Source organism: Caretta caretta, chromosome 2 (genome assembly GCF_965140235.1).
Source record: "Caretta caretta isolate rCarCar2 chromosome 2, rCarCar1.hap1, whole genome shotgun sequence".
NCBI classification, from domain to species: Eukaryota; Metazoa; Chordata; order Testudines; family Cheloniidae; genus Caretta; species Caretta caretta.
In genome coordinates this window covers 122,447,038-122,465,969 of record NC_134207.1, presented here as the reverse complement: position 1 = coordinate 122,465,969, position 18,932 = coordinate 122,447,038, and the positions used below count along the sequence as shown (strand labels likewise).

Below are 18,932 nucleotides of genomic sequence, written 5' to 3'. Positions count from 1 at the left end.
GTCTTATCTCTTTAAAATGCTATAAAAGTCAAATGTTTTTCTGCAACTCAAAATACAGCTTTGGAGAAGTCAATAAGAAGAAGCTACTGAAGTGCAGGGTATTAACATTTCAATTTTACTTACAAATAATACTATAGGTCTAATAATTTAGGCTGAGAAAATTCACTTACAAGTTAACCCACTAAGAGAGAGCGATCAAGTTTAATGGTTTCAAACCATGTAATTCAATTTCAGCATTTGTCGATATTGACGCTCAGATAATCAATATGGCTCACTGACGTTAAAAATTGCAGGCAAACTTAACAGGTAGTTTTTGCACGTCACAAAAGTCCCTGGCTTTTTCTGTGGTGCTCTTGGGAAATTCAGGATTAACACCTATTTTAAAAATGCAATATAAAGCAAACAAGTAAAACAGCATTGTTTTACTTAACCCCATGCTAATGGTGCAGTCTCTGTACGCTAGAAACTATGCTTTTCTTTTCCACAGGTTGTTTTATCAACAGGATATAAAGCTTGTAGAACAAGTTTTTTTTTCCCCCTCAAACTGTATGTTGACATGCTTTGTAATTGGGACAGCTGCAAGGAACAGATTCCATGGAAAGCATTTCAATGAGTAATTCGTTAATCATACACAGTTGTGGCAAATATTTATGGTGTGACGTGACTCATGTGGCCTCCTTGAGGGTACTCCTCTCAAGTCTCTAGCCATTGCCTTTCTTGGGGAGGGAACCTGTGTTTCTCTCCCTCCGGATGAGGAATTTAGGGTGCAATTTCCTCCTACAGCTCACTCTGATCACCTTTGCAAGTCTGAGTTTCTTTTAGCACCTGTCACCCTGTTCTCTATAGGGGCAATGACAGGTTTAACCAGTGACCAGCCAGCCTTCATAAAGCAAAGTATTTGTTTAGAAGGAAAGCATTACTGACAAAACATATCTTGAAAGACAACAAACAGCTTTATGCATGCCTGTCTTACCAGGTGTCACCATCTTACATATGGAGACCCTGGTAGATTTCAAAGTCCTTCAAAACCCTTTCTGGAGGGTCTGTCCCTCTTGGTCAGTGTCCTTTCAGTGCCAGTGACCCTTCTTCTAAACCTATGTGTAAACTACAAGCTAAGAGTGTGATTTTCCTCCTCATGCACACACATGCACACCAGCTTGATGATAAACAGCAGTGTGGTGGTGACAGCACGGAAAAGGGCAGAGTACAAACCAGCCTTGAACCAGGCTCAGCCACGCCTCTGCTGCTGTGGCTACACTTTTGTTTCTACTCACATTAGCTTGATGAGAGCTAGTGCAAGTACATATACACAACCGGGGAAATCACATCCCTAGCTTGTAGTGTAAATGTAGCCTATATCAAATTGGTCACTTTACGTAAGTTCTTAGTTCTTTGCTTGCGGGACCTCTTGAACCTGGTCAAAACTAGTATATACACAACTTCAACCACGGGGTAGTACCTCTGAAGACTTCTTTACCTGTGTAGTGATTCACTTCACACACACACCCCCCCCAAATATTTGTAAGTTCCTGATTGTTTATTCACACTTTTGGTGACTACTTCTCACTCCCCGCGGCAAATGCATTAGTTGTCCTGTGCCAGGAAATAAGTTTACGCCTTCCTAGTTTAGCAGGAAACAATACAAGGTCAGAGGAGAAACTACATCAAACCTATTTTTTATTTAAAAAAACCCCATAAATTTCCCAGTTCTCCATGGAAAGAGAACACCCTCCCGTAAGAGGTGTGAAACAGTATTTGATAATGTAATTTTATATTTGTATAACCCTTGATAGCACTTTTCTTTGGGGTCCACGAAGTCCACAACTCCTAATCTGGGAGACAGAGAAATGTAAATAAGAATCTTGGACCAGGATTTCTTTGCAAAGAGCATTAAATACATAAAACTGATAGAAACCAATTGCTATGGATGAAAGTTAGTCAACCAGTAACTCTCAGAAAAATCGGTATTTCATGGTCCCCACATTCCACTTTGTAGGCACTGGTTGTTGAGGATCTTCAATTTTGGGAGCAACTCTTGGTTGAAGGGCAAAAGTGCTGTTTAGGCTATCAATTGTTGCACTAGAGCCACCAGAAATTCAATCTCAACCTGCTTCTTACAGCAACGCTAGCTCTTCTGCTGAACTGCCGGTGACTCTCTAGTTCAACAAATTGAGACCATTCTGCCTCTCACGTTTTAAGGATGGGACTGCGAGTAGGGACTTCGGCATTCTAGTTCTGATGCTGACCCTCTGTGGCTTTCATCGTCATTCAATGGTCTTTCTCAAACTCTCTCCAGGAGTTTTTAAAACTGTTTTAAACATCATGGCTGTCTCTAGTTATGATGTATGCTGACACACAAGTTAACATACCATAATTGTGGAAGGTAATCATTTGTCCAGTTGGCCAGCAGTCTAGACTGCATATGCTTGTCTTCCTTTGGCCAGACTGCAACGTTTAATTTTTCTGTTTAAACAGAACCTGCTAATCGTTCCTGTGTGTAAGGTTGGATTGACCTTCCTCCCAGCATTCTGCGCAGCAGGACATCTGAGTACACATGGCACCACAAGTTGCTGTTGACATTATATATTCCCTCTGTGCATTCTGTACACAATACATGCCCAGATATTCCCAGAAAGCTTTGCTACAGGGTTAGGTGGGATGATAGGTGCGCACACAAAAAAAAGAGAGTGACAAACAGGCGTGTTGTGGAAAAAAGGCACTGTCTTAACAAGCACCATGTTTCTTACAACTGAGTCAGATGAATGGATCGTGTGGTTACAGAACACTTACAATTGTACTTTGTACCTTAGTTTCTGTATCTGTAAAATGGGGACAATACAATACTTAACTATCTCACAAAGGCTTGAGCCAGTTTATGTTTGTAAAACACCAAGTATGTGATAAAATGTGCCATACCCTGTAAGAAGCCCCCACACATATAGCTTATTTGGACAAGTGTCTCTTAAAAGACTTTTTTTTGAAATTTTAGCAATTATACATGAACCCCTGCACAAACAAGTCTCCGCTTCTGCTGCAAGAGGCTGTTGAGAGGACCAAGATACATACACAAGTACACTTTTTATATGAAGTGAGTTAACTATTTTTGAAATCCCAAAAAGTTGTATTGCTAAATCCAGCCTTGTGGTGTGGTAATGGTGGACAAAAACTGGTTATAATATTAGGGAAGATAAAAAGAAGGTTGAATGTTTATTTGCAGGCCCACCCAAAAATTAGTAAGAAAGGCTTTTGACTATTGCGCTCTACCATCCTGCTTTCTTAAAGCTGCTAATTCAATTTTACCAACATTTTTGTAAAGCTTTTTAAAATACGAATTTAAGAAAAAGGCAATTGTAAAAAGACAATGTTGTCTTGTAAATAGCTGAATGCAACTGCAGGACCAGTCAGCCTGTGCAATCTTAATTCAGCCCTCTTGCACATACGCATTATGATCAGGGCCAGATTTAGGGGCAGGCGACTGGCTAGAGTGCTGAGCTTGGGGTGCTGTTTGAGACAAAAGAAAAAATAGAATGTTTGAAGTAAAATGTTTCAGGTATTCCATATGTGGATTCATTTTTCCACTAACCTCCTAGAACGTTTGGGACCTTTGTAGAATCTCAGAGAATTGAAAACTATATTTTCCTCGAACCTCCGAGAATGCCGTCAGCTATGCCCTTGTGGGTATATTAGGGGCAGGGGCGTCGCCAGTCAGTCAGTGAGATAAAAGAATGAACTGAAGTGAAGTGAGAGCCCAGCTGCAATATTGTGAACCTTGTTTTGTTGGGTAATTGTGAAAGTCTACTTGTAATTTTAAGACTTGAAGAAAGTAAGTAGTGACTAATAAAGGACATATTTAATCAGATGCCAGAGATCTATCGAACCCCTATCTATACAACAATATAAAAGAAATTCTGTTACTTCTTTTCCCATGCTTAACATTTCACGTTTGAGGACTTTAAGACTGAGGAACATAGGCTTTTGCTCTCTCTAATACTGTCTGTTTTCCCGCACAGAAAATAAAAGATGCCCCCAAAGAAGCCTTCAGGAGCTCAGTATAGGAAGCGAAAAGCTCAACTGCAATCTAGTTTGCAGCAAGGGACAAACTTGATGGGAAAATATCTGAAACAGAACAACATAGATGGGGTTTTAGGCAGTAGTGATTATCCCAGTGCAGAAGAAATTGAGGAGTGAAGAGTAAATGATGGAAGTCCCACTATTAAGGAATTAGTAGATTTACCCGAAGATAAGGAATGAACATGTGAGGAAACTGATGGAGAATCATCCAGTTTTCCTGGTGGCATAAAGGAGAGTGATGATAAAGAAGAAGAATGTGGCTCACATGAAAAGGAGAGTAATGACAAAGAAAAATCTGGTTTTCATGAAAAGGAGAGAAATGATAAAGAAGAATCAGCCTTACATGATGATAGAAACAGCAGTGAGAAAAATTGCACACCACAAATCAATACATAAGATCCTGCTTTTTGACCAGCGATTCTAAACTCTGCTGATATTTGATCGTACAATTTTGAATGGGCCGGGCAAAATCAAGGATATGACGTTTCCAGTAAACGTGCAGAAGTGACACTTCTCAAAGTCACACTGCAAAAGGGTGCTCAAGAAGGTTGAGCAACTGAATTGACATTGGCTAGTTTATTCGAAATCAACTGACAAAGTATTCTGGTTTTTTTGAAAAATATTTGACAAAAATGCCAAATCGTTGCTTGCACTTACTGGGTACAATTACAGGCATAACTTAGTTGATGCTCTGAAGCAACATGAATACCAGCACTTTATTAATGTAGAAATCCAGCAGTGGAGGAACATGTTTGAGTGTCTGATCTCAAATTATCCTCTTCCTTCCAAAGAATAATTTGGCTTTCTATGGCTCATGAATAGGTTGTTCACTGAACATAATGGTAATTTCCTTGATTTGGTAAAGCTCCTTGGGAAATACAATGATGTCATGCGTGAGCACCTACGTCGAGTATTTCGTAATGAAGCTATAGACCACTACTGCAGCAAAACAATTAAAAATGAACTGATTGACCTTATGGCAAAGAAGGTGCTTGATAACATATTGATGCAGCTCAGCAAAGCGAAGTACTACACCGTACTGATGGACTGCACTCCTGACAGACACGGCGAAAAGATGTCATTTACAGTAATTGGTTGACGACAAGGATGGCTGTATCCAAACAAAGGAATGCTTTATCTGTTTTAGGTCTGTGGACAACTCTATTCGAAAAGATCTAACAAAACTGTTTATGAACGTTTTGAATGAGAATAAAATAAAACTTCAGGACTGCTGTGCCCAAGGTTATGACAATGGCGCAAACATCAAGGGAAGAAACAGTGGCGTCCAGGCAAGGATCCTTGCATTGAATCCAAGGGCTTTCTTCATGTCTTGTGCCTGCCATTCCCTCAACCTGATTGTGTCAGATCCAGTGTCTTTTTTAGATTCACTCTCTCTCTTCGGAGTACTGCAAACAATATACATCCTGTTTTCAGCATCAACTCTCAGGTGGAAGATCCTCATGGACAATGTTACAAATCTGACCAAGAAGCTGCTAAGTGACACTCGCTGGGAGAACCACATTGACAGCGTAAGGCCAGTGAGGTTACAAATGACTGAGGTTTATGACGCCCTGATGGAACTGGAGCAGCCAAGTAAAGCTGAGGCCGGAGTCCGACATGAGGCGCAAAGCCTGGCAAACCAGATCACTGACTTCAAATTTCTGGTCTCATCTGTGGTTTGGCATGATATCCTGTTCCAAGTAAACGTTGTAAGCAAGGCATTACAAAACTCAGTCGATGGACATCACGACCGCTACTACTTTGATAAGAAGCTGTCTTGATTTCATTGAGCCTTACAGAGAACGGATTTGAAGCTGCCCTGCTGCTGCCAAAGAAATGGCAGAAAACTCAGAAGTTGAGCCTGTCTTTAAGGAAACTCGTATTCATCGGAAAAAGAGCCAGGCTGGTTACAAGGGCAGAAATGAGGTGATGGGAAGCTCAGAAGAAAAATTCAAGAGGGAGTTTTTTTGCTTGCTTGTTGACATTGCTTGAATGTCCACGAGAGAGAGAGCGAGCGTGCGTGCATGTGTGTCTGTAGTAAATATGCCAGCAGACAGAAAACACTTTTGAACAATTGTACGGACCTTCACCCGACATTGGCACATGGGGAATGTTTGGACGTCAATGATAAAGACCTCTATGTCAAATTGGACATTTTGCCGCACGGGAAGCGCTCTCCTCTCCAAATTCTGCAGTTCATTCCTGATGCAGAGCTGAAGGACACTTCTCCTAATGTGTGGATAACTTCGAGGATTCTGCTCATGCTGCTGGTCACAGTTGAGAGTGGTAAGTGCAGCTTTTCGAAGCTCAGGCTCATTAAAACCTATCGTCAGTCGATGATGGCCAACAAGTGACTGACATCGCTTGCTATTTTATCACTTGAAAATGCCACATTGGCCAGTCTTTGGCTCTCTTTGATGCTGTGCTTCAGTTTGTGAGGGCAACCTTTTGAACTAAAAGACTAGGGTTAACATTCTAAGGCTGTCACCTACTGTTTAATTTAATTTATTAACACTATTTAATAATGGTCCACCCAACGTTGGTGCACCGTTCAATTTCTTGAGGTTAGTACATTTCAGCTACTCTTAAAATTGAAAAGTTTCTATAAGCATACAGGAAGCAAATTTTTTTATTTCCTTTAATGGCATGAATAAATACAGATTTACAGATCCTAGGGTGCAAATTTATCATCTTATATGAGAGGGATAAATCATATCAAAGTCATGCATCGAAGTCATGAAATGGGCTACAAAGGTAATAAAAAATGAGGTATTCAAAAGTTTAACAAATGGGGGGGAGAGCGGGCAGTCAAAGACACTCCTGGCATGGGGTGTCATTTGGTCTGGGGCCGGCCCTGACTACGATACAGTCTTTAATTATATGATCATGTACTATTTTTACCTCCTGCCTCAGTCTCCTTGCCAAGACATTTCCAGTTCTAGTCTCCAATCCCTCCTGGGTGTTTATCCCCACTCTCCTTTGTCCCCAGCTAGTCACAGCTCTCCTCCTGCACCCAGGCTCTTTATCTGATTTATCTCCCCTAATCCTCCTTATCCCTATCCAACTGGTTACCAGTCTCAGACTCCTTGCCCAGCTATGCACCGTCACTCTCCCACAACTCCCATTCCAAGTTTCCCTCCCTCAGCCAACCTCCAATCCCACTCCTTCTCCCTCCCCTCTATGTTCCTTGTCCCAATCGTCTTGTCCCTGCCCCAGGTCCACCTCTTTTCCTCTCTGCAATCAGGCAGCTTTCTCAGCCCACAAGTCTCCCTGCTCTCAGTTCTGGGGCTCAGAAAGCTATCTGAGTTCCCAAATCAATTGGTGGCACTTATTTTGACTTAAAAATTGTTAAAGATTTTGAGAGGATTAAAAAAAAACAAAACTACTTCCTCCTTTACATAGCTGTCAAAATCTAGAGTCAGGGTCTTATACTGGTCATCAACTATAGTTGTATTATACATATTTACACACACACACACACACACACACACACAACCCAACTACAGCTGGTGACATCACTAACATATCAATTTTTTGAAAGCAGGTTTGAGTATTAGTTTGGTGTTAGCAATATCAACAGCAGTAGAGAAATCAGAACTTTGTATTTGCATCTAGACAGGTAAAATGCCTTTCAAGTTAAAATGTACCAAATATTAATTTGTAAACTTCAGTATTTCAGGACACAAGCACTTATTCTTCAAAGCGAGACTGGTGAAACCACGTAGTAGGGTTGGGTAGGGGGAGCTTTTCTCCCCCCCTTTTATTTTTTACTGTTATGTAGCACAACCACTCAGCATTCAGTACACTCTGGAGGCAATGATCTTACCTGCTTATCGTTAACGGAGTATTTTTCAATTTCTTTCTTTGTCTGCAACAGCTTGCTCTAAAATGAATATAAAGCACAACTAAGGCACTGCAATCATGAGAATTTATTACTTTCTGGTATTTCACTGAAGTTAAAAACATTTCAGCCCCCTAACAACTGCTATTTTAATTTTGTAAAAACAACTCTGGAATTGGTAAATGTGTGAGATCTTGACTAAGGCTCAAAATTGCTATTTTCATTCATCTTTCAAAACTTCAGTTTATTTATTTAATTTAACACTTTCCTTTCCCCTATCCCTGAGGTTAAGAGGTTAAACATCAGGAAAAAACCTCTACAATGATAATGTTAAGGCTGAGACTGAACACTTCAGTTATTATATTTAATTTAGGGCTGTCAATCATAGTTAACTCACGCAATTAACAAAAAAATTAATCGCGATTCATTGCAGTTTTAATTGCATTGTTAAACAATAGAATACCAATTGAAATGTATTACATATTTTTGGACGTTTTTCTATAATTTTCAAATATATTGATTTCAACTACAACGCAGAATACAAAAAGAAGAGGAGGACTTGTGGCACCTTAGAGACTAACAAATTTATTTGATCATAAGCTTTTGTGAGCTACAGCTCACTTCATCGGATGCATTCAGTGGACAGCTCACAAAAGTTTATGATCAAATAAATTTGTTAGTCTCTAAGGTGCCACAAGTCCTCCTTTTCTTTTTGCGGATACAGACTAACACGGCTGCTACTCTGAAACAGAATACAAAGTGAACATTGCTCATTTTATATTATTTTTAATACAAATATTTGCACTGTAAAATGATTAACAAAAGAAATAATATTTTTCAATTCACCTCATACAAATACTTTAGTGCAATCTCTTTATCATGAAAGTGCAACCTACAAATGTGTTTTTTGTTACATAACTGCACTCAAAAACAAAATAATATAAAACTTTACAGCCTATAACTTTACAGTCCTACTTCTTGTTCAGCCAATCGCTAAGACAAACAAGTTTGTTTACATTTACGGGAAATAATGTTGCCCACTTCTTATTTACAATGTCACCAGAAAGTGAGAACAGGTGTTTGCATGGGACTTTTGTAGCTGGCGTTGCAAGGTATTTACGTGCCAGATATGCTAAACATTCGTATTTCTCTTCATGCTTCAGCCACCATTCAGAGGACATGCTTCCATGCTGATGACACTTGTTAAAAGAATAATGTGTCAATTAAATTTTTGACTGAACTCCTTGGGGGAAAATTTTATGTCTCTGGCTCTGTTTTACCCACATTCTGCCATACATTTCGTGTTATAGTAGTCTCAGATGATAACTCAGCATATGTTGTTCGTTTTAAGAGCACTTCTGCTGAAGGCTTGACAAAACGCAAAGAAGGTACCAATGTGAGATTTCTAAAGATAGCTACAGCACTCCACCCAAGGTTTAAGAATCTGAAGTGCTTTCCAAAAATCTGAGAGGGATGAGGTGTGGAGCATGCTTTTAGAAGTCTTAAGAGCAACATTCTGATGCAGAACCTACAGAACCCAAACCACCAAAAATGAAAATCAACCTTCTCCTGGTGGCATCTGACGCAGATGATTAAAACGAACATGTGTTGGTCTGCACTGCTTTGGATTGTTATCAAGCAGAACCCATCATCACCATGGACGCATGTCCTCTGGAATGGTGGTTGAGGCATGAAGGGACATATCAATCTTTCGCACATCTGGCACATAAATGTCTTACAACATCGGCTACAACTATGCTATGTAAATTCCTGTTCTCACTTTCAGGTGACATTGTGAACAAGAAGTGGGCAACGTTAACTCCCATAAATGTAAACAAACTTGTTTGTCTCAGTGATTGGCTGAACAAGAAATAGGACTGAGTAGACTTGCAGGCTGTAAAGTTTTATATTGTTTTATTTTTGAATGCAGTTTTTTGTTGTACATAATTCTACATTTGAAAGTTCAGCTTTCATGACAAAGATTGCACTACAGTACTTGTATTAGGTGAATTGAAAAACACTATTTCTTTTGTTTTTTTACAGTGCAAATATTTGTAATAAAAATATAAAGTGAGCACTGTACACTTTGTACTCTGTGTTGCAACTGAAATAAATATATTTTAAAATTTAGAAAACATCCAAAAATATTTAAATAAATGGTATTCTATTATTGTTTAATCGCTTGACAGCCCTTGTCATAAATATAAAGGGAAGGGTAAACCCCTTTGAAATCCTTCCTGGCCAGGGGAAAGCTCCTCTCACCTGTAAAGGGTTAAGAAGCTAAAGGTAACCTCGCTGGCACCTGACCAAAATGACCAATGAGGAGACAAGATACTTTAAAAAGCTGGGAGGAGGGAGAGAAACAAAGGGTCTGTGTGTCTGTCTATATGCTGGTCTTTACCGGGGATAGACCAGGAATGGAGTCTTAGAACTTTTAGTAAGTAATCTAGCTAGGTATGTGTTAGATTATGATTTCTTTAAATGGCTGAGAAAAGAATTGTGCTGAATAGAATAACTATTTCTGTCTGTGTATCTTTTTTGTAACTTAAGGTTTTGCCTAGAGGGGTTCTCTATGTTTTTGAATCTAAATTACCCTGCAAGATATCTACCATCCTGATTTTACAGGGGGGATTTCTTTATTTCTATTTACTTCTATTTTTATTAAAAGTCTTCTTGTAAGAAAACTGAATGCTTTTTCATTGTTCTCAGATCCAAGGATTTGGGTCTGTGGTCACCTATGCAAATTGGTGAGGCTTTTTATCCAACATTTCCCAGGAAAGGGGGGGTGCAAGTGTTGGGAGGATTGTTCATTGTTCTTAAGATCCAAGGGTCTGGGTCTGTAGTCACCTAGGCAAATTGGTGAGGCTTTTTACCAAACCTTGTCCAGGAAGTGGGTTGCAAGGTTTTGGGAAGTATTTTGGGGGGAAGGACGCGTCCAAACAGCTCTTCCCCAGTAACCAGTATTAGTTTGGTGGTGGTAGCGGCCAGTCCAAGGACAACGGGTGGAATATTTTGTACCTTGGGGAAGTTTTGACCTAAGCTGATAAAGATAAGCTTAGGAGGTTTTTCATGCAGGTCCCCACATCTGTACCCTAGAGTTCAGAGTGGGGGAGGAACCTTGACAGCCCTAATTTATTTACATGAAGGGATTAGGAATTTGTATGTTATTGCTTTACAGGTTACTGTTTATTTATATGATTGTTTAAATCATACTGAAGAACACGTGGAATAACCGTGTAACAAACCAATCAATCATTTATTCCAAAATTCAGAACAGATAAGGAAAGTTTGAAATATCACTTTTCTTTTTTGGCAGCGTGAGGTTAATTTTAAATGTATCAGACTGGTCAAGTTTATGCAAAAGACATTTTCAACTATGTAAGTTACCAAACATAACAAGTAGAGGTAACTGAAAAAATGCCGATTTTTATGTTTAATTTCAAAGTTTGCTATACGTTTCCTGATTTCTCCCCCCCCACCCCATTGACAAAAATCTGAAACCTGGAAAGTTTTCAGTTCACTTTTTCCATTGAAAAAACTAGATGATTTCTGAAAAAGATTTACTTTTCATTAAAACCCTTTTTTTAAAATAAAAAAGTGTAGATAAAAAAATTAAATGAGCTCCAATAGCAAGAGATAAATCAATTCAAGGAAAAGATTTAATTAATTCAGGCTTAGATTGTTTTTTTTAATCTTAAAATTATTAGAGGCCTGACAAAGTGTTTTCTGAATTCTATGTACAATGTTCATTTGTCAAATCCATCACTGATTGACAAGAAATTTAAAAGGCAGCAGCATAGTACAGACAAATCTGCATTGTATGATACAATATAGCAGTGAATCATACTACTATAGTGTTTCATGCTCTGAAGGTCCTACCTTTTAGACCAGCGTTTCCCAAACTTTTTTGGCCATGGAACACTTGGTGTATATTTACGGAACACTTACAATATTATTTTGTAGTCATTTGGTTTTCAAATAAAAAATTGCGTTATTTATGCTCAAATATATTTTGTTTTATAAAACAAAGCAAAAATACAAATTTAAAATAAACTTGAACTAACAATTTCTAACTGGAAAGCGCGTATAAAGTAGTACAAAAATCAAGTGCAAGACCCTTTTTTCTAATTACGATTCTTTCACGGAACACCTATTCGCATCATGCGGAACACAGTTTGGGAAACGTTGTTTTCGACTAATACAAATCCAGTCAGTAGAATATTAAAGTAAATACAATAAATGCTATTCCCCAGGCTGTGCCCATACCATCACTGATGAGTAGGGCCCTACCAAATTCACAGTCCCTTTTTGTAAATTTCACAGCCATAGCATTTAAAAAAATCTTAAATTTCATGGTGTTGTAACAAAACATGAATATGCATTTGAAAACAGCAAAATATAAATATGTAAAGCCCTTAAGACTCAGCGTCTCTCACACTGGGGGGGATAACAAGGCTATTGTAGGGGGTCACAGTATTGCCACTCTTACTTCTGCGCTGCCTTCAGAGCTGGGTGGCTGGAAATCAGCGGCTGCTGGCCGGGTGCCCAGCTCTGAAATCAGCACTGCCACCAGCAACAGCACAGAAGTAAGGGTAGCAATACCATGATCTCCTACAATAGCCTTGCAAACCCCTTTTGGGTCAGGACCCCTGCTTTGAGAAACGCTGTGTACTTTTGTATACTTTTACCCTGTAGCATAGGGTACTTTTAAAATATAGTGTAAAATTACGTCACATACCAGATTTCACGGTCCGTGACACATTTTTCATATGAATTTGGTAGAGCCCTACTGATAAGAACAACCTCCTGTCTCTGTGTTCTTATGGAACACAGTCCAACAACACAGAAATGTTGGACTGTGTTCCATAAGAACACAGAGACAGGAGAAACCAATTTTTTCCAAATGAAAGAAGAACTACCAGGGAGGAAAGAAGTTACATGTTCTTGAAAGCAACAGTTATAGGAAACAAGCAGTATATGTAAATATAATTTTTTCCAGTCAATAACATTTCTAAGACACATTCAGAATCTGTTTCTGTAACAAGCCAGTTGCTTGGACAAAGAAAAACTCATGAGATTTTAGTTACTTCAATTAAAATATTAATCAGCAACACAGTATGAACAATTACTTCCAAACTATATTATTTTATAACACATCCCTATTTGAAACGACACCTCTATTTTAAACACTTAAATACATAACTCAGTAAACACACATATAAAAAGTTACCTCGTTTCTTGCAATCAGAGTTATAAATGCACCCTGCTTATAGCATTCAATAGCAACACATTTTCCAATTCCACTGGAACCTCCAGTTACCTAAAAAAGATACATCATTTAGGTAATTTAATTAACAATTCATTATTTTCATCTCCCCAGCCCTACCAATCACAACTGCATTCTCAGAGTTCTTAATCATTCTCTGAAATATATCAAAGGTGACCATTAATCTATCAAAGATACTCACTTTTCTACAGTGTATGTAAAAAACAAAACAAAAAACAGAGCTCCTTACATCAAGGAGTCTCTTATATTTTCTTTTTTAGTTCAGTATTAGGTGTATATACAATTTGATACTAATATGTACTGTCCTACTGCAACCTTTCATTTAAAATTCTGAACATACCTTTAGCCCGTACCCTAGACCTCACTTCCATCTGGCCTCATATTTTTGCTTGACTCTTATCTACTGCACAAGCATTTTATTTGTCAAACTCAGTTGTAACAGACTGAACTCTGTAAAAACAACTGATACAAAGGTTTCTCTAAGAAGACAAGACAGTTCATAGCAAACTTTAAATCAGAATGAATGCTGGCTGGCCATCCCTTTAATCTATTACTATTAACTAACCATTGGACCAAATCCAATTGTGTATATATGAAGAAGTAATAGAAATAAGTTGTGCAACAAAGAACACAGTTCAACTTCGCTCAGTGAAGATGTTATCTTGACAAAAAGACAGCGTTCAAATTTACAGCCTATGATTCAAAATACCTTCTTCTCTGTTAACCAATTAGGCAATTCCACTAAATTATAAAATAGAGTATAGCTATTGGGTATTCCTCTTTTGTGTTTACTTTTTCTAAAATTCAGTCTATTTCATGCAAATTGTAAGATATGTATGGCTGTTCTTATTGGTCAGACATATTGAAAATTAATGCCCAGATCACTTGGGTATTTTATGGATTTTTTTTAAATTAGTGTTTTGGGTGTTTAGCCCAAATTTTTCTCTGACTGTAAAACAAGAAAACCGATAAGCTGTAAAAACTGAGTAAAATTCAGCTCTTCCCATGCCTATAGTATTTAGCTTTTCAATCCCGCAACTGGGCAATATAATTAACAAAAACCAGACGTTTCAAAATAGCTAGAATCAGTTACTTTTCTTGGTTCTTTTGTTTTAAAGGGACTGTGGAAAATGTCTTTGGGATTGTTTTAACAATTAAAGCAGAAACCACTTCCCCATCACACTCCTCTTCAAAAAGACTTTAAGTATTATTAAAACTGGCTCTTATATCATTCTTTTCATCCAGAGATCTCAAAACACTTCAAAGAGAAAGGTATTATTTCTCCATATTACAGATGGGGAGATCACGTCCCTATTTTAAACTACACCTCTATTTTAAACAATTTAAGACATAATTTAGTTAGTAAACGTATATATAAAAAGTTACCTCATTTCTTGCAGTCAGTTACAAATGCACACTTAATAGCATTCAATAGCAACACATTTTCCAAAACCGAGGCAGAGTTGAGTCAGCAAAAGAAGCAGAACTACTAGGTCTCCTGACCCCCAAACCAGTGCTCTCTCCACTAAACCATGCTGCCTCCTCACCGGCTTCTACCACTACGTATAACTCCATGATTTTATAAAAAGGCTAGCCTTAGCTTGTGTTCCATCCCCAGAAGCAGGAGGGAATTAAGATTAAGAATTCCTGGGTCCTGTTCCCAGCTCTGCCTCTTTTTTAGCACTTAAATTTCTGGACCTCAGCTTTTGCACACGAAGATGGCCAAGGCCAAAAAAGTGCTAATTATCTAGATGAAAGTCATACAACTAAAGGTACTAAACATGATATTTGACAAAACTGGGGTTGTGGTGGCTTTATTTTGGGGAGGGAAGGAGTGGGAAGGGGAAGTTACTTGGCTTGAAAAAAAACTAAAGAAAGAACCACTAGGCTAAATTTTATTCAAAGTTTCATTAAGTCCTACAAGGTCCTTCCTGCAAGGTAATACCTTAGATATTTTGTGTGTGTCACCAGGAAAAAGAGAGCCTCTAAACAGAAGTTTTTCATGCTCCAGAATAAAACAGTTTTACCTACTGAGAGATATTCTAAATAATAATTGTATTTATTGTCAAATGGTGATAGTTTATTAAAAAAAGGACATCTGAAAGTGTCTAATTTGCAACAGTATTCCTTACTTCTGTGTGAAATATGAAAACAGGAAACTCTGGTATGGATCTATTAATGCACAGTTTACATTATTGAAATTAAATTTCATTTAAGCGCTACAGGATTACCAGCATTCCCAAACAACTTTATAAATTTGAAAACTATGTTCAGTTCAGACCAGCCAAAGATTTCCAAATGAAAACATTTAACTAAAAATTTTCCTGAACACAGGTAGGTCTAAAAATGTATCTGTTAAAATAATACTTTATATGATGAAACACCATTAAAAAAAATGTTACATGAACAGTTTTTAGAACCCACAAAACCACACTAGAGCAAATGTTCGCCTTCAATAATGAATTTTTAATTATGCAATTACATCTTATGAACTCTTTTTGTCATGTAATTCCTGTAATAACAGAGTACCATATATACTCGTTCACAAGCCAAATATATTTGGTAAAAAAGGGATGCATCAAAGAGTGGGGGTCGGCTTATAAACAAGTCTACACCAAAATGTGATGATTTTAAACTATGAAATCATTGAATTGAATATCTAATACATTGTCCTTTTGTTTACCTGGAGCGTCTGCAGGCATGGAGCCTCTCAGTTCCCTGTGACTGCGGTTCACTGTTCCCAGCCAATGGGAGCTGTGGGAAGTTGCGTGCCACTTCCCACAGTTCCCATTGGGTGGGAACGGCGAACCGTGGCCACTGGGAGCTGAGGGGCTCCGTGCCTCTGAATGCTCCAGGTAAACAAAACATCCTGACCCGCCAGCGGCTTACCCTAACGGGCCGGGAGCCAAAGTTTGCCAACCCCTGAAATATAGAGTCGGCTTATGAAAGGGTCATACAGTTTTTTACTATTTTTACCTATCCATCCTGGGGGGTCGGCTTATAAATGAACGGGCTAATGAACGAGTATATACTGTACATAAGTTTTGATGCTTTCTGAGTGGGGAATGGTAATATAAACAGGATCCCCAGAACCTCCTCCTGATGGCACAGTCATTTAAGGTTTTTTACCTATTGTACCACATAGTAGGTAAACATTGAAATCTAAACTTGTGAAATTTAGATGGCCATTATCAAAGTTAAAATGCCTAAAAACTGAGCTACCTTAGAAAGGTTTGCTGTAAGTTTCAGTAAGTCATCCCAATCAGTAATGTTTTGTGAAAGAGTGTGATTAAATTTATGTTAAAGAAAACTAAAATGGGATTGCTTAAAGTTTGTGGGGCTTTTTCTTTTTAATAAGGCCTTGATGTTTCCCATTTAAGAATTCTGAGCCATCAGAGTAGTTTTTAGGAAAGGTAAATACATTGAGAGCAACATATAAGGATGTAGGTGCTATATGTATGAGAACTGGCAACACAAAATTATAAGTGCTTTATAAAATTCACGACACTAAGAACACTCTGGTTATCTGTTCAATGTTATACCCTGGTCAATCAACACAAGTACAGTAATAGGGCAAGATCCTCACCCTTGTTCTAGCCCCTTTATGCTGTGTGAGAGGGCCAGAGATCCATAAAGGGGCCCTAAAAACCCTGCTGGAGAATTTCCCCTGGTACTAGCACTGTGGAAAAAGCTACTAAGTTTGCCTTCAGATGACATTATTGTAAGCCCTAGCACACAGGGGCTTTCCAAGACAGGAGAGGTCTGGGCCACAGTGCTGCAAAGATTCTAGGTAGCACTGTAGCCCACTGCATTGGGGATGTTGCTGTAACTTAGGCAGGTCTCCAGAGCTGTCTAGGTTACGCTGGTGGCCACTGAAATTTGCAGAATAGCCCAGTTTGGAAGAATGCAAAGGTAGTTCCTAGGCCTGTGAGTTCTATACTGTGCCTCTTACAGGTACAACACAAACTAAGCCCCAGTGCCTGTAGTCCACTTTTATTTAGAGGTCTGACCTCAAGAGATGCACAGCACTCACAACTCCCATAGAACTCTATGTAGTCATAGATGCTCTGGCAAATGTAATTAAACTATAAGCTCCGCATGGCAGGGACCAGGTTTATTTTATGCATTTAAAGCAACATGTGGCTTCTTGACCCTGCCTTCAAGGCCCATCTTTTCCCCCCACTCCCTATTTATCCGCACGTACATTTCCACTATGCCTACCTCACACCTTCTAAAAACTCACTATCTACCATGATACCAACAGGCAACGGACAAGCTGCTTAAGGAGATGAAGACTATTTTTAAATTTGAAAAAAGGATATGACACCTGACCACTTTATTTGTATGTTGTCCCCATTTTCCTCCACGCTCTGATTTATCCTGGAGAATAAGCCTTAGACCGGGGTGCCCAACCTGTGGCTCTGGAGCCACATGTGGCTCTTCAGAAGTTAATATGCGGCTCCTTGTATAGGCACCGACTCCAGGGCTGGAGCTACAGGCGCTAACTTTCCAGTGTGCTGGGGGGTGCTCACAGCTCAACCCCTGGCTCTGCCACAGGCCCTGCCCCCACTCCACCCCTTCCCATCCCCACCCCTGAGCCTGCCATGCCCTCCCTCCTCCCTTCCCCTCCCCAGCCTCCTGCACACCATGAAACAGCTGATCAGGAGGTGCAGGGAAGGAAGAGGAGGCGCTGTTCAGCAGGGCTGTTGGTGGGTGGGAGGTGCTGGGAGTGGGGGGAGCTGCTAGGGGGTGCTGCTCATGTATTACTGTGGCTCTTTGGCAATATACATTGGTAAATTCTGGCTCTTTCTCAGGCTCAGGTTGGCCACCCCTGCCTTAGACTATAAATTCTTTTGTGTTTATACAACCTGTACCACGTTGCAGATGCTACTGGAAACAATAAATATGAAGTATCCAGTAAATCTAGGGTTATAAGTGTCATTAAAGACTAATAAATTCAATTTAACAATACAAAATACCAAAGATAGTGTGCATTCCCAGTGAACCAGATGCATGTCTTTTGCCAGCTGAGATAAGCAATGGTTCCCCAGAGACACACACAAAGAGCACCTCTCACATTGCTTAGACATCCCCAGTGCCTATCTTAAACATGTATATTGAATAGGGCACTGACAGTGGCTCCATAGTTAAGAACTACCTCTAGGTAGGACCTCAGCTACTACAGTGAGGACAAAAATATAAATCTCCTGGGGTTAGAAATGTGATGTCCCTTCCTCTCCAGTTAAACTAAATTATGTCCGAATGTTGGTGAACATTGCAATCAGTTATCACCATCACCACCACTTTGTTGTACCATGGGAGTGCTTTTTAAACTGATCCTCCAATCCCACTTAATCCAGGGGAAGAGGCTGACACAAACTTCTTTTGCTAGGTCTTCCTATGGGGGGAGGGGCTGAAGTAGGGGTCAAGGAAGCTCACTGCTTACACAGCAAACAATATACACACATACCCCACACTATGTGCGCATGTGTGTGCACGTTATACTCACAACCCACACATTATGTGCATGTATATATGCATGTGGATATATATAGATGTAAGCAGTGTCAGGATGAGGTCCACCCTGACATCTGGTGGTGAGGTGTGGCAAGTTGTGGAAAAGAACTTCAGGGGCCGATCTCATTTGCATAGGCACACCCACCCTGCCTAGAATGAGGCCATAGCTGCCCAAATGGTCACTTTGGCTGCTGTGGGATCCCCAGTGTCTCTGTT

At 39.3% G+C, this 18,932-nt stretch overlaps 1 protein-coding gene across 1 annotated transcript in view; it reads right to left on the bottom strand.

The window, feature by feature from the left end:
• Positions 1 to 18,932, bottom strand: part of KDSR (3-ketodihydrosphingosine reductase) — a 43,621-nt gene that overhangs the window by 22,889 nt on the left and 1,800 nt on the right. Inside the window, exons 2-3 of the mRNA XM_048839723.2 lie at positions 13,143 to 13,232; positions 7,898 to 7,954 (exon numbers count right to left, since the gene is read on the bottom strand). Coding sequence (XP_048695680.1) covers positions 7,898 to 7,954; positions 13,143 to 13,232 — 147 coding nt within the window. The remainder of the gene's footprint in view (positions 1 to 7,897; positions 7,955 to 13,142; positions 13,233 to 18,932) is intronic.